The 15,968-nt window shown below is 43.1% G+C and overlaps 3 protein-coding genes across 3 annotated transcripts; all 3 read left to right on the forward strand.

Annotated features, from left to right (window-relative positions):
- The first annotated feature begins 551 nt into the window (after positions 1-551).
- Positions 552-2,559, forward strand: LOC142968419 (lactose-binding lectin l-2-like). The gene has a single exon (XM_076108274.1). The coding sequence runs from the start codon at positions 1,959-1,961 to the stop codon at positions 2,445-2,447; it is 489 nt and encodes a 162-aa protein (XP_075964389.1). The 5' UTR covers positions 552-1,958; the 3' UTR covers positions 2,448-2,559.
- Positions 2,560-9,127: 6,568 nt separating this feature from the next.
- On the forward strand, positions 9,128-11,066 carry LOC142968431 (lactose-binding lectin l-2-like). The gene has a single exon (XM_076108284.1). The coding sequence runs from the start codon at positions 10,517-10,519 to the stop codon at positions 11,003-11,005; it is 489 nt and encodes a 162-aa protein (XP_075964399.1). The 5' UTR covers positions 9,128-10,516; the 3' UTR covers positions 11,006-11,066.
- Positions 11,067-13,291: 2,225 nt separating this feature from the next.
- On the forward strand, positions 13,292-15,299 carry LOC142968426 (lactose-binding lectin l-2-like). The gene has a single exon (XM_076108280.1). It carries the CDS (start codon positions 14,699-14,701, stop codon positions 15,185-15,187), a length of 489 nt encoding a protein of 162 aa, XP_075964395.1. The 5' UTR covers positions 13,292-14,698; the 3' UTR covers positions 15,188-15,299.
- Positions 15,300-15,968: the final 669 nt, after the last annotated feature.

A 15,968-nucleotide genomic window follows, 5' to 3' on the forward strand; every position in this document is an offset into this window, starting at 1 on the left:
CACTGGCGCCCCCCAGGGGTGTGTGCTCTCCCCACTGCTCTTCTCCCTCTACACCAATGACTGCACCTCAGAGGACCCGTCTGTTAAACTCCTGAAGTTCGCAGACGACACAACGGTCATCTGCCTCATCAGGGACGGTGATGAGTCTGCGTACAGACGGGAGGTTGAACAGCTTTTCCTTTGGTGTGATCAGAACAACCTGGAGCTAAACAAGCTCAAAACTGTGGAGATGACAGTGGACTTCAGGAGGAGCCCCCCAACACTGTTGAGTATGGTGAGGGGGTCACCATACTCAACAGCACTGTGTCCGCTGTGGACACCTTCAAGTTTCTGGGATCCACAATCTCCCAGGACCTGAAGTGGGCTCCCAACATCAACACCATCAGGAAAAAGGCCCAGCAGAGGTTGTACTTCCTGCGACAGCTCAGGAAGTTCAACCTGCCTCAGGAGCTGCTGATCCTGTTTTACTCAGCCATCATCCAGTCTGTTCTCTGTTCCTCTATTACTGTGTGGTTTGGATCGGCCACCAATCAGGACAGGAACAGACTGCAACGGATTGTCAGGTCTGCAGAGAGAATCATTGGTTCCAGCCTGCCCTCCATCCTGGACTTGTACACCTCCAGAGTCAGGAAACGGGCTGGAAAGATCACTGCAGACCCATCACACCCTGGACACAAGCTGTTCCAACTCCTCCCCTCTGGTAGGCTCTACAGGGCTCTGTACGCCAAAACCACGAGACACATGAACAGCTTCTTTCCGCTGGCCGTCACTCTGATGAAGAATAAATAAGTAATATTGCACTACTACCTCTGTTTGCACTATTGTATTATACATATATATATATATATATATTTTGGGATATATTTATACTTATATTGTATATAGCTGTTAAATGTCCTTGTTTTTTCTTATATTTCTCTTGTTTATTGTATATATTTCATGTGTGTGTATGTACGATGAGGGTAATGTGTAACCGGAGGCAAATTCCATGTATGCGCACGCATACATGGCCAATTAAGCAGATTCTGATTCTGATTCTGATTCTGCAAAAGAACTCAAGAAGTGAGTGTTATCAAGTATTATTTCAATATCTTAGATGAATTAATATTATTAAGAAAATATGATATATATTTTAGTTTTTTGTTTTGTTATGTTTTGTTTTGTTTCTTTTTTCTTTTCTTTTCTTTGAATTTTTAAATAAGTACTAGACATCCTGATCCACACTCCATACCAGTTGGTGGCGGTAATGCACCAATTCATTGTTTGCCTACCGCCAATAAACCTCAAAAAAGAAAGAAAGAAAGTGATTGTCTGCCCCGCCCCTGATTGAATCCTCCTGTGTCTAATCACCTGCACCTCCCTAGTGTATTTAAACCCTGTGTGTCCCTTGTGTCAGTGTCGGTTCATCTGTTGTGTGACCTGCTCTGCTGAGGTATTTAATGGTATGTTCCCTGGTTTGGGCCTTGCTCTGCACTTTCATGTATGTATCCCTCTTGTTTGTTTTCTAATTACCTTTTTGGGGTTTTACCCTTTCCTTGGATTTCTTTATTGTAACACATTTTTGGACTCTCCTGCTCTGCAAGTTTTGTTTTGGACAATTTTTTTGTTTTATTAAAATCACAGTCAAATGTTGTTCTAATCCCGTGTCTCTCTGCGTTTGGGTCCATCCCCTGCTACTCTTCTTGCTTAAACCCTGACAGTTGGAGGGGGTCTTGAGGAAATTAAAAATAAAAACTTATAGAAATTATTTACATTAATTATATCTTCAATGCGACTCCTCCAGGTGAGCTTTTGGTCGTATTCCGGCTTATGTTGAGATACTGTGTTTGCTGAAAGTGTTCAGCGACTAATGATAATATTGTGCCAACAGTGACAACACCCTCTCTGAAGCCTCTATAAGAAAGCAGCCTGTCTCGATCAACAACAACCCTCATCCTGCTCCTGCGACAGACATCAACATGCTTCTGTTCCTCTTCTTGTTTGGTCTGGCTCTGGGTGCTGTGCCTCCTCCTGATGACCATAAAATGAGTCTACAGAGGGTCGGCTGTCCCTTGTTCTGGTACAGCTTCAACGGCCGCTGCTACAAGTACGTCGCCTCAGACATGACCTGGGCTGATGCAGAGATCCACTGTGTCGGAGAGGGAGCCAACCTGGTGTCAATCCACAGTCTGCCGGAACAGAAGTTTGTCAAATTCCTGATCAAGAACTTTGACCCTGCTGAGGCGTGGACCTGGATCGGACTCAGTGACATCCACAAAGAAGGAACATGGATGTGGTCTGATGGGTCTTCAGCCAGCTTTGTCTTTTGGCATACAGGACAACCAACCAACTTTAAAGGACGTGAGGACTGTGTTCACACAAACTTTGGCAGAGAAATTAAATGGAATGATTTACCATGTTCTCATAGATTACAATTTGTTTGTGCATCTCGCACAACTTGTCCTTAGTAACTAAAAAGGTTATGTTTGATTGAACTCTGACTTTCCACCTGTTCCTCTGTTATTATGCATAAAGCCTGAACAATAAAGATGCAGAAGATTGCACAGAAGTATTTTCATTAATCTTCCTTCTCATGTTTGACACTAACACGGGTCATTTAAATGGTGGGTCAAAGGAAATGTGTATAAACATTTGGAATACATTTGTTTTATTGTTCCTTCCTCATTTAGCAAAATAGGAATCTAACTGACAATATGGGTAGAAAAGATCCTTTTCTTATAACTCAATCATGAATACAAGGGATTGTTTGATGGTGAATGTCTTGGTGGTATCAAGAGTTTAGAGCTTTCCTCCAAAGTAAATCTCAGGGCAAAAATCAAAGGGAATGACAACTGCTTCCTTGATCTATGATCAATCACTTGTCCATTGAGCTAAGTGCCTGTGTCATGGAGGGATACGTCTATAAAGTTTCTGTTTTAGCTCCGGCCCATTGTTTGATACTAGGATAATCTTTATAAGCATTATTCCATCAATAACTCTATAGAAAAACGAAAACCAGAGGTCTCCCGAAGGTGCAGAGTTCAACAACTATTGATGAATATTTATTGCTCGTCTTTTCATTTTGGATTTCAGGTTAATATTTATCCAAATGCTCCTCATGCCCATTTCTCATTAGACTGTATTTCTGTTCGAATAGATGATGATTCTACAGTTTACTGTTATGATTCTATATATTTCTCAGTAAGAAATGCATCATTGAGTCCTGCAGCATAGATCAGTGGTTTGTTTAGGGATCACTGCATTTTCTTTCTTTACCACAGAATAGAATGTCCTTAAAATAGGTAAAATGATCACTGAGGGAGTATCGGTGTACACAGGGGAAATGCTGGCAATAATGTTAGCACTACAGTGGATAGAGGACACAAGACCATTGAGGGCAATCATTTGTTCAGATTCAAGTTCATTAGCTAGCTGATGGAACAGCCATTCAGAAAGTAGACCAGACATCCTTATAGAACTACAACAAACAAACAGAATTCAAATGATGGGTCCGACAGTGTAGGAAATTTGGGTTTAGAACTATGTTTTAGGAAATTATAATAGAAGTGTTTAATGATTCATAAATAAGAAATCATAATTAGAAGTGTCTTGGAATACATAATTAGAAGATTCATAATTGTAGAAGTGTTTTAGAATTTGTAGTTACAAGTGATTTGTAGTTAGAAGTGTATCTTAGTAGAATTTGTAGCACCTTTAGCTCTATGCTTGTGAAACTTGTGAAGGTTTTTGCCAAAAGTTGCAAATCTTTATCTTTATATAGAATGTTTACCATAGAAGTGTTAAGCCATAAAAGACAGTCATTGAATGTTTTAAACTGTAAAGAATAGTATGTTGGGAGTAAGGGACAGATAGATTTCTAGACAGGCAATTACAGGTCATACCCGTGCGAGGGTCCTGCGAGGAGGAGGAGCCAACTGGATTTAGCCAATAGGAACTACGGACATTATGGGAGGTTTTTTGAACTATGTAAGGCGGGGGATAAAGAAATTCCGGCCTCTTGCTCCTGTACCAATGGGTGGGTGGTAACGTTTTTTGGGGTGAGCAGGTCATATTCGGTGTAACTGTAAAGCATGAGATGTATTAAATGCTTTGTTTATAATTGAAACCGGTTCTCTTTGTGTAAGCGGCTGGATTACATGAGGTTTCCCCACAGTCTAGAGGTTCCTTGAACCTAACAACATGGCGACCGCGGCAGGACCTCTTCGACTGGTTTCGTGCAAGCTTGTGGTCATGAATCACGGAAATTTTTGGAGTGGCCACGAACAAAAGGTACGCAGAGCCGTTTAATGAAATCTGTTTAGGTAGAAATAGGAATTTTAGCCGGAAATGGCCGTGATTTGTGCCCAGAGGCTGACCACGAGGGGAGACGCATGACGCTAAGTAGCATGTGTTGATGCTATGGGTAACATTTCCAAACTGAGTAATGTATATTGACATTGTGAAACATACTGCAGAATGAATTAAGGGTACTGACTATAAGGGTGAATATTACGAGTGCTGTGATTAAGGGTTAATATTACGAGCACTGTAATAAAAAGGAAAATTGCCACATTGGAATTAAAAAGTGGTTAGTCTGCTCGGCGGTACTAGTGTGCACGGACTGGGAGTCTCTCTGGCCTAGCTTGTGTACTACTGGGTCAGCAGGCTAACTGTTTAAAAACAGTTTGTTGGGATCGGCGTAACTGGAGATGTGTGGCCGGGAGAGTCTTTAAGTGGCGGCTTTTAGTGGTCCGGTTTTCGCATTCCCGGGTCGAAATCGGCTTACTGTTTAGGAGTGCTAAGGCTAGCGGTGGTTAGCTTCTGAGGCCGGGGATCCATTGTTACATGGGACACCGACGCTCGGGGACCCACTCGTCGGACCTTTGCCGTGTATTAAAATAGACATCGTGTGGGCAATTAAGAGAAGTAGAATAACAAGCATTTAGTGGAGCTGGGCGGACTGAAGTAGTGATGCCTTAACTGGTCGAGTCAAACTCCCGTGGGTTTTCATGAATATCTTCGGGTCTGGTAAAGTTAAATAGCGTGTTAAACCAGAGGACTTAAGGTTGAATAAAACAGGACAATAAGTCCAATAATACGTGTGTCTAGTCTGCGTTCTAGCAGTGTTGAGATACGTTTCAAGGTTGGACGGTGCAATAAACTGTTTGTAAGTCACGTTAACTGTTATGGTAAAAATGTTCAGTTGAGAGTTTATTGAATACTCCTAGGCTGCATAATGTTTACATTAAATTCGGCAGAAAGGGGGTATGGAAGACCTGTAGGTAGAGGGGAGTGCCATGTGTGCGGAAGTGAAGGTCATTGGGTGAGAGATTGCCCACATGAAAGAAGCGGAAGACAGTCCAGAACACCACCACAATGGGCTCCATACCCACCACATCAGCAGTACTCAAGACCAGGTCTGGCAGGACCACCTCCCTTCATGAGACCCCCACAGCGACAGATGCCCATGCTGCCACCAGGACCATGGGGCGGTGCCGACCAATAGAATATACAAGGGCGCTAACTAACATGAGTCAAGTTTTGTTTTCACAGGTGGAGAACACAGAGGCATCCGCTGACAGGAGAAAGCAGTTGCCTATTGTATCACCAGGCAGCTGGCTGTGGATGGGGTCCACAGGTGTAAGTGGTACTGACCAATAGGGGGGACTGGACCATGGGAGGTTCATTTTATAGCCAAGATACATAGATGACATAGGGGTACCAAGGGGGGTGTCTAATGAATTTAAAGCCAGCAATCAAATAGCTGCAGGTTTAGAATCTGTTTTCTCTCGAAGGGTGTCATTCAATAAAAATGTCAATTGGATCAATTACATTTACTATAATCAACAGCGTTTTGTAAACTTCACCAGGGACGCCATATCAGGACTGCATGCACAGCTAGCGAAGACTAGTTTAATGACCTTGCAGAATAGCATTAGATATGATTTTAGCTGAGAGGGGCGGAGTTTGGATCCGCCTGTGGTACTTTCGTTCCAAATAACACAGTTTCTGATGGGTCGGTGACCAAGGCGCTGGCCGGATTGACGACGCTCAGCCAAGAGCTAGCAGAGAACTCTGGTGTCGATAATCCAGTCACCGACTGGTAGGAGGGGCAATCAGTTACGTGTCGACTTCTGATGGCCACTGTTCAGTTGAGGCCACCATCGATGCCATAGCAGGACTTCACAAGCAGCTCCTGAACATCTTCACTGAGATCCTGAAGGACCTGATTAGGCCCAGATGGACTTCTAAACACATCCGGTGAGATACTGGAAATTTGGAAAATAGACTGATTGTTTTGTTTGATTATTTTGAGGATTGTTTTTGTTTTATTGGGTTATAATGGGATTTCAGGGTGCAATAATTAAGAAATGTAATTTTGTCAAGTGTAAAAAGAGCAGACAAGGCTTCTCAGAAATTTTTCTCTAGCCCTCAGGATGGAGCCTGGAGACTCGATGCAGGACCATTCCCACCTCCACCATCTACAGCCCCACCACCTGGACACCAGAGGACTTCAACCGGAATCGACTGTTATTGTGTGTAGAGAGGCAAGCGTAGGGTGATCAGTTAGGGGTGGATGATGAAAAATACTTGAACTGTTGTTTGCTATTGTTTAGATAGGTAAACTCAACCTCGAATTGCTGAGGGGGATTGTGATTTCCAAGGTATTATTTAATCCGCTGTGAACAGCGGAGTAGGGGGGAGTTGTAGGAAATTTGGGTTTAGAACTATGTTTTAGGAAATTATAATAGAAGTGTTTAATGATTCATAAATAAGAAATCATAATTAGAAGTGTCTTGGAATACATAATTAGAAGATTCATAATTGTAGAAGTGTTTTAGAATTTGTAGTTACAAGTGATTTGTAGTTAGAAGTGTATCTTAGTAGAATTTGTAGCACCTTTAGCTCTATGCTTGTGAAACTTGTGAAGGTTTTTGCCAAAAGTTGCAAATCCTTATCTTTATATAGAATGTTTACCATAGAAGTGTTAAGCCATAAAAGACAGTCATTGAATGTTTTAAACTGTAAAGAATAGTATGTTGGGAGTAAGGGACAGATAGATTTCTAGACAGGCAATTACAGGTCATACCCGTGCGAGGGTCCTGCGAGGAGGAGGAGCCAACTGGATTTAGCCAATAGGAACTACGGACATTATGGGAGGTTTTTTGAACTATGTAAGGCGGGGGATAAAGAAATTCCGGCCTCTTGCTCCTGTACCACTGGGTGGGTGGTAACGTTTTTTGGGGTGAGCAGGTCATATTCGGTGTAACTGTAAAGCATGAGATGTATTAAATGCTTTGTTTATAATTGAAACCGGTTCTCTTTGTGTAAGCGGCTGGATTACATGAGGTTTCCCCACAGTCTAGAGGTTCCTTGAACCTAACAACAGTCATATTCCTATGGGTACCAGCACATATTGGGGTCAAAGTAAATGTAATGGCAGATAAAGCTGCAAAAGAGGCCACAAAAAAACCTGCACTAATGTTGCAGTCAGCTTCAGTAAATCAGAAACAAAAAGTATCATTAAACAGAGGTTGAAGGAAAGGTGGAAGAAGACGGGAAAGGACGATGGTTTTACCGAGTTCAGAGGAAAGTGGGAGAAATGAGATGTGCAGGAAGGAACAGGAGAGAGGAAACGGTAATATCAGGCTTAGATTTGGACACACTGGCCTAAACAGTATGCTTCAAAACATAGGTAAACAGGAAAATGCGACTATTGTTGGCAAGAGGAAACAATAGAACATGTTATTGTGCAATGTCAGAAATATGAGCAGGAAAGAGGGCAGCTGATTGGAGACCTCGGCAAGATGAAGGTACGGTTGGATATAGTGGATATATTCTGCAAAAGAAGTCAAGAAGTGAGTGTTATCAAGTATTATACCGTGGCTCACTGGGTTAAGAGGGCTGTTTGGTAAACGGTTAACGGTTCGATCCTTGACTGGGACGTGTCACGTGTCGAAGTGTCCCTGAGCAAGACTCTGAACCCCTAACGGCTCCCCGGGCGCCTGTCATTGGCAGCCCACTGCTCCCTATATACAGGGATGGGTCAAATGCAGAGACAGATTTCCCCTTCCGGGATCAATATAGTAAAAAAATATATACAGGTGCTGGTCATATAATTAGAATATCATCAAAAAGTTGATTTATTTCACTAATTCCATTCAAAAAGTGAAACTTGTCTATTATATTCATTCATTACACACAGACTGATATATTTCAAATGTTTATTCCTTTTAATTTTGATGATTATAACTGACAACTAAGGAAAATCCCAAATTCAGTATCTCAGAAAATTAGAATATTACTTAAGACCAATACAAAGAAAGGATTTTTAGAAATCTTGGCCAACTGAAAAGTATGAGGATGTACAGCACTCAATACTTAGTTGGGGCTCCTTTTGCCTGAATTACTGCAGCAATGCGGCGTGGCATGGAGTCGATCAGTCTGTGGCACTGCTCAGGTGTTATGAGAGCCCAGGTTGCTCTGATAGTGGCCTTCAGCTCTTCTGCATTGTTGGGTCTGGCATTTCGCATCATCCTCTTCACAATACCCCATAGATTTTCTATGGGGTTAAGGTCAGGCGAGTTTGCTGGCCAATTAAGAACAGGGATACCATGGTCCTTAAACCGGGTACTGGTTGCTTTGGCACTGTGTGCAGGTGCCAAGTCCTGTTGGAAAATGAAATCTGCATCTCCATAAAGTTGGTCAGCAGCAGGAAGCATGAAGTGCTCTAAAACTTCCTGGTATACGGCTGCGTTGACCTTGGACCTCAGAAAACACAGTGGACCAACACCAGCAGATGACATGGCACCCCAAACCATCACTGACTGTGGAAACTTTACACTGGACCTCAAGCAACGTGGATTGTGTGTCTCTCCTCTCTTCCTCCAGACTCTGGGACCCTGATTTCCAAAGGAAATGCAAAATTTACTTTCATCAGAGAACATAACTTTGGACCACTCAGCAGCAGTCCAGTCCTTTTTGTCTTTAGCCCAGGCGAGACGCTTCTGACGCTGTCTGTTGTTCAAGAGTGGCTTGACACAAGGAATGCCACAGCTGAAACCCATGTCTTGCATACGTCTGTGCGTAGTGGTTCTTGAAGCACTGACTCCAGCTGCAGTCCACTCTTTCTGAATCTCCCCCACATTTTTGAATCGGTTTTGTTTCACAATCCTCTCCAGGGCGCGGTTATCCCTATTGCTTGTACACTTTTTTCTACCACATCTTTTCCTTCCCTTCGCCTCTTTATTAATGTACTTGGACACAGAGCTCTGTGAACAGCCAGCCTCTTTTGCAATGACCTTTTGTGTCTTGCCCTCCTTGTGCAAGGTGTCAATGGTCGACTTTTGCACAACTGTCAAGTCAGCAGTCTTCCCCATGATTGTGTAGCCTACAGAACTAGACTGAGAGACCATTTAAAGGCCTTTGCAGGTGTTTTGAGTTAATTAGCTGATTAGAGTGTGGCACCAGGTGTCTTCAATATTGAACCTTTTCACAATATTCTAATTTTCTGAGATACTGAATTTGGGATTTTCCTTAGTTGTCAGTTATAATCATCAAAATTAAAAGAAATAAACATTTGAAATATATCAGTCTGTGTGTAATGAATGAATATAATAGACAAGTTTCACTTTTTGAATGGAATTAGTGAAATAAATCAACTTTTTGATGATATTCTAATTATATGACCAGCACCTGTATATATATTTTAGTTTTTTGTTTTGTTATGTTTTGTTTCTTTTTTCTTTTCTTTTCTTTGAATTTTTAAATAAGTACTAGACATCCTGATCCACACTCCATACCAGTTGGTGGCGGTAATGCACCAATTCATTGTTTGCCTACCGCCAATAAACCTCAAAAAAGAAAGAAAGAAAGTGATTGTCTGCCCCGCCCCTGATTGAATCCTCCTGTGTCTAATCACCTGCACCTCCCTAGTGTATTTAAACCCTGTGTGTCCCTTGTGTCAGTGTCGGTTCATCTGTTGTGTGACCTGCTCTGCTGAGGTATTTAATGGTATGTTCCCTGGTTTGCGCCTTGCTCTGCACTTTCATGTATGTATCCCTCTTGTTTGTTTTCTAATGACCTTTTTGGGGTTTTACCCTTTCCTTGGATTTCTTTATTGTAACACATTTTTGGACTCTCCTGCTCTGCAAGTTTTGTTTTGGACAATTTTTTGTTTTATTAAAATCACAGTCAAATGTTGTTCTAATCCCGTGTCTCTCTGCGTTTGGGTCCATCCCCTGCTACTCTTCTTGCTTAAACCCTGACAGTTGGAGGGGGTCTTGAGGAAATTAAAAATAAAAACGTATAGAAATTATTTATATTAATTATATCTTCAATGCGACTCCTCCAGGTGAGCTTTTGGTCGTATTCCGGCTTATGTTGAGATACTGTGTTTGCTGAAAGTGTTCAGCGACTAATGATAATATTGTGCCAACAGTGACAACACCCTCTCTGAAGCCTCTATAAGAAAGCAGCCTGTCTCGATCAACTCCAACACAACAACCCTCATCCTGCTCCTGCGACAGACATCAACATGCTTCTGTTCCTCTTCTTGTTTGGTCTGGCTCTGGGTGCTGTGCCTCCTCCTGATGACCATAAAATGAGTCTACAGAGGGTCGGCTGTCCCTTGTTCTGGTACAGCTTCAACGGCCGCTGCTACAAGTACGTCGCCTCAGACATGACCTGGGCTGATGCAGAGATCCACTGTGTCGGAGAGGGAGCCAACCTGGTGTCAATCCACAGTCTGCCGGAACAGAAGTTTGTCAAATTCCTGATCAAGAACTTTGACCCTGCTGAGGCGTGGACCTGGATCGGACTCAGTGACATCCACAAAGAAGGAACATGGCTGTGGTCTGATGGGTCTTCAGCCAGCTTTGTCTTTTGGCATACAGGACAACCAACCAACTTTAAAGGACGTGAGGACTGTGTTCACACAAACTTTGGCAGAGAAATTAAATGGAATGATTTACCATGTTCTCATAGATTACAATTTGTTTGTGCATCTCGCACAACTTGTCCTTAGTAACTAAAAAGGTTATGTTTGATTGAACTCTGACTTTCCACCTGTTCCTCTGTTATTATGCATAAAGCCTGAACAATAAAGATGCAGAAGATTGCACAGAAGTATTTTCATTAATCTTCATTCATGTTTGACACTAACGCAGGTCATTTAAATGGTGGGTAAAAGGAAATATTTATGAATTTTTTTTATCTCATTTAGCAAAATGGGAATCTAACTGACAATTATGGGTAGGAAAGATCCGTTTCTTATAACTCAATCACGAATACAAGGGATTGTTTGATGGTGAACGTCTCAACAACATGGAGCACAAACACCCAGACTCCTTGCTCATTGTTCTTGGACTTCAACAGAGCAAAGAACTGCCTAAATACAGACAGCATATTAAGTGTAGCACCAGGGACAAAAACACACTGGACCACTGCTACACTGTCATAAAGGATGCATATCGCTCAGTACCCCCGTGCAGCTTTGGGACTCTCTGATCATTGTCCGGTCCATCTTCTCCCGACCTACAGGCAGAAATTAAAATCGACAAAGCCTGTGGTCAAGACTATGAGGAGATGGACCAACAAGGTGAACCTGGAGCTACAGTCCTGCTTTGCCTGCACTAATTGGCGTGTTTTCGAGGCTGCTGCTACAGACCTGGATGGGCTCACTGACACTGACATCATACATCAGTTTTTGTGAGGACATGTGTGTGGCGAAAAAAACCTTCTGCACATTCAACAACAATAAACCCCGGTTTACTGAAAAACTCAGGCAGCTTCGTCGGGCCAAGGAGGAGGCCTACATGAGTGGGGACAGGATCCTTTACCAGGCCAGAAACACATTGACGAGGGAGATCAAGGTAGCAAAGAGGAGCTACACTGAAAAGCTGGAGAAAAACTTTTCAGCCAACGACCCCTCGTCAGTTTGGAGAGGCCTGGAAGTACTCACCAACTACAGGAGACCATCCCCCCCCAACCCACCCCACTGAGGCCAATCACCAACTGGCTGACGACCTGAATGTTTTTTACTGCAGGTTTGATAAGCCCACTTTCACCCCCCCCACCTGCCCCATCATCATCAAGCAACCATCTACACCCCCTGCCTCCTCCTCACCTCTCCCAACCGACCCCCCACCGGCACTGAGGATCTGCGAAGAGGATGTGGGTTGTCTCTTCCACAGACAGAAGATCAGGAAGGCACCAGGCCCAGACGGTGTGTCCCCCTCCTGCCTGAAAGTCTGTGCTGACCAGCTGGCCCCCATCTTCACGCAGATCTTCAACCGATCACTGGAGCTGTGTGAAGTCCCCTCATGCTTCAAACGCTCCACGATCATCCCGGTTCCCAAGAAATCCTCCATCACAGGATTAAATGACTACAGGCCCGTCGCCCTGACGTCTATGGTCATGAAATCCTTTGACAAACTGGTGTTGACCCATCTGAAGGACATCACAGGACCCCTGCTGGACCCCCTGCAGTTTGCCTACCGTGCAAACAGGTCGGTGGATGATGCAGTCAGTATGGGACTGCACCACATGCTGCAACACCTCGACTCCCCAGGGACATATGCAAGGGTTCTGTTTGTGGACTTCAGCTCTGCGTTCAACACCATCATCCCGGCAATACTCCAACCCAAACTCTCCCAGCTCACTGTGCCAGCCTCCACCTGTCAGTGGATCACAAACTTCCTGACTGACAGGACGCAGCAGGTGAGGCTGGGAAAAATCACATCCAGCACCCGGACTATCAGCACTGGCGCCCCCCAGGGGTGTGTGCTCTCCCCACTGCTCTTCTCCCTCTACACCAATGACTGCACCTCAGAGGACCCGTCTGTTAAACTCCTGAAGTTCGCAGACGACACAACGGTCATCTGCCTCATCAGGGACGGTGATGAGTCTGCGTACAGACGGGAGGTTGAACAGCTTTTCCTTTGGTGTGATCAGAACAACCTGGAGCTAAACAAGCTCAAAACTGTGGAGATGACAGTGGACTTCAGGAGGAGCCCCCCAACACTGTTGAGTATGGTGAGGGGGTCACCATACTCAACAGCACTGTGTCCGCTGTGGACACCTTCAAGTTTCTGGGATCCACAATCTCCCAGGACCTGAAGTGGGCTCCCAACATCAACACCATCAGGAAAAAGGCCCAGCAGAGGTTGTACTTCCTGCGACAGCTCAGGAAGTTCAACCTGCCTCAGGAGCTGCTGATCCTGTTTTACTCAGCCATCATCCAGTCTGTTCTCTGTTCCTCTATTACTGTGTGGTTTGGATCGGCCACCAATCAGGACAGGAACAGACTGCAACGGATTGTCAGGTCTGCAGAGAGAATCATTGGTTCCAGCCTGCCCTCCATCCTGGACTTGTACACCTCCAGAGTCAGGAAACGGGCTGGAAAGATCACTGCAGACCCATCACACCCTGGACACAAGCTGTTCCAACTCCTCCCCTCTGGTAGGCTCTACAGGGCTCTGTACGCCAAAACCACGAGACACATGAACAGCTTCTTTCCGCTGGCCGTCACTCTGATGAAGAATAAATAAGTAATATTGCACTACTACCTCTGTTTGCACTATTGTATTATACATATATATATATATATATATTTTGGGATATATTTATACTTATATTGTATATAGCTGTTAAATGTCCTTGTTTTTTCTTATATTTCTCTTGTTTATTGTATATATTTCATGTGTGTGTATGTACGATGAGGGTAATGTGTAACCGGAGGCAAATTCCATGTATGCGCACGCATACATGGCCAATTAAGCAGATTCTGATTCTGATTCTGATTCTGCAAAAGAACTCAAGAAGTGAGTGTTATCAAGTATTATTTCAATATCTTAGATGAATTAATATTATTAAGAAAATATGATATATATTTTAGTTTTTTGTTTTGTTATGTTTTGTTTTGTTTCTTTTTTCTTTTCTTTTCTTTGAATTTTTAAATAAGTACTAGACATCCTGATCCACACTCCATACCAGTTGGTGGCGGTAATGCACCAATTCATTGTTTGCCTACCGCCAATAAACCTCAAAAAAGAAAGAAAGAAAGTGATTGTCTGCCCCGCCCCTGATTGAATCCTCCTGTGTCTAATCACCTGCACCTCCCTAGTGTATTTAAACCCTGTGTGTCCCTTGTGTCAGTGTCGGTTCATCTGTTGTGTGACCTGCTCTGCTGAGGTATTTAATGGTATGTTCCCTGGTTTGGGCCTTGCTCTGCACTTTCATGTATGTATCCCTCTTGTTTGTTTTCTAATTACCTTTTTGGGGTTTTACCCTTTCCTTGGATTTCTTTATTGTAACACATTTTTGGACTCTCCTGCTCTGCAAGTTTTGTTTTGGACAATTTTTTTGTTTTATTAAAATCACAGTCAAATGTTGTTCTAATCCCGTGTCTCTCTGCGTTTGGGTCCATCCCCTGCTACTCTTCTTGCTTAAACCCTGACAGTTGGAGGGGGTCTTGAGGAAATTAAAAATAAAAACTTATAGAAATTATTTACATTAATTATATCTTCAATGCGACTCCTCCAGGTGAGCTTTTGGTCGTATTCCGGCTTATGTTGAGATACTGTGTTTGCTGAAAGTGTTCAGCGACTAATGATAATATTGTGCCAACAGTGACAACACCCTCTCTGAAGCCTCTATAAGAAAGCAGCCTGTCTCGATCAACAACAACCCTCATCCTGCTCCTGCGACAGACATCAACATGCTTCTGTTCCTCTTCTTGTTTGGTCTGGCTCTGGGTGCTGTGCCTCCTCCTGATGACCATAAAATGAGTCTACAGAGGGTCGGCTGTCCCTTGTTCTGGTACAGCTTCAACGGCCGCTGCTACAAGTACGTCGCCTCAGACATGACCTGGGCTGATGCAGAGATCCACTGTGTCGGAGAGGGAGCCAACCTGGTGTCAATCCACAGTCTGCCGGAACAGAAGTTTGTCAAATTCCTGATCAAGAACTTTGACCCTGCTGAGGCGTGGACCTGGATCGGACTCAGTGACATCCACAAAGAAGGAACATGGATGTGGTCTGATGGGTCTTCAGCCAGCTTTGTCTTTTGGCATACAGGACAACCAACCAACTTTAAAGGACGTGAGGACTGTGTTCACACAAACTTTGGCAGAGAAATTAAATGGAATGATTTACCATGTTCTCATAGATTACAATTTGTTTGTGCATCTCGCACAACTTGTCCTTAGTAACTAAAAAGGTTATGTTTGATTGAACTCTGACTTTCCACCTGTTCCTCTGTTATTATGCATAAAGCCTGAACAATAAAGATGCAGAAGATTGCACAGAAGTATTTTCATTAATCTTCCTTCTCATGTTTGACACTAACACGGGTCATTTAAATGGTGGGTCAAAGGAAATGTGTATAAACATTTGGAATACATTTGTTTTATTGTTCCTTCCTCATTTAGCAAAATAGGAATCTAACTGACAATATGGGTAGAAAAGATCCTTTTCTTATAACTCAATCATGAATACAAGGGATTGTTTGATGGTGAATGTCTTGGTGGTATCAAGAGTTTAGAGCTTTCCTCCAAAGTAAATCTCAGGGCAAAAATCAAAGGGAATGACAACTGCTTCCTTGATCTATGATCAATCACTTGTCCATTGAGCTAAGTGCCTGTGTCATGGAGGGATACGTCTATAAAGTTTCTGTTTTAGCTCCGGCCCATTGTTTGATACTAGGATAATCTTTATAAGCATTATTCCATCAATAACTCTATAGAAAAACGAAAACCAGAGGTCTCCCGAAGGTGCAGAGTTCAACAACTATTGATGAATATTTATTGCTCGTCTTTTCATTTTGGATTTCAGGTTAATATTTATCCAAATGCTCCTCATGCCCATTTCTCATTAGACTGTATTTCTGTTCGAATAGATGATGATTCTACAGTTTACTGTTATGATTCTATATATTTCTCAGTAAGAAATGCATCATTGAGTCCTGCAGCATAGATCAGTGGTTTGTTT

This window comes from Anarhichas minor, unplaced genomic scaffold (assembly GCF_050575085.1).
Source record: "Anarhichas minor isolate MPS153535 unplaced genomic scaffold, ASM5057508v1 ptg000040l, whole genome shotgun sequence".
NCBI classification, from domain to species: Eukaryota; Metazoa; Chordata; class Actinopteri; order Perciformes; family Anarhichadidae; genus Anarhichas; species Anarhichas minor.

Excerpts from the sequence above, each read along its gene's own strand:
- LOC142968431 (XM_076108284.1), top strand. The coding sequence starts at position 10,517 with ATGCTTCTGTTCCTCTTCTTGTTTGGTCTGGCTCTGGGTGCTGTGCCT.
- LOC142968419 (XM_076108274.1), top strand. The coding sequence starts at position 1,959 with ATGCTTCTGTTCCTCTTCTTGTTTGGTCTGGCTCTGGGTGCTGTGCCT.
- LOC142968426 (XM_076108280.1), top strand. The coding sequence starts at position 14,699 with ATGCTTCTGTTCCTCTTCTTGTTTGGTCTGGCTCTGGGTGCTGTGCCT.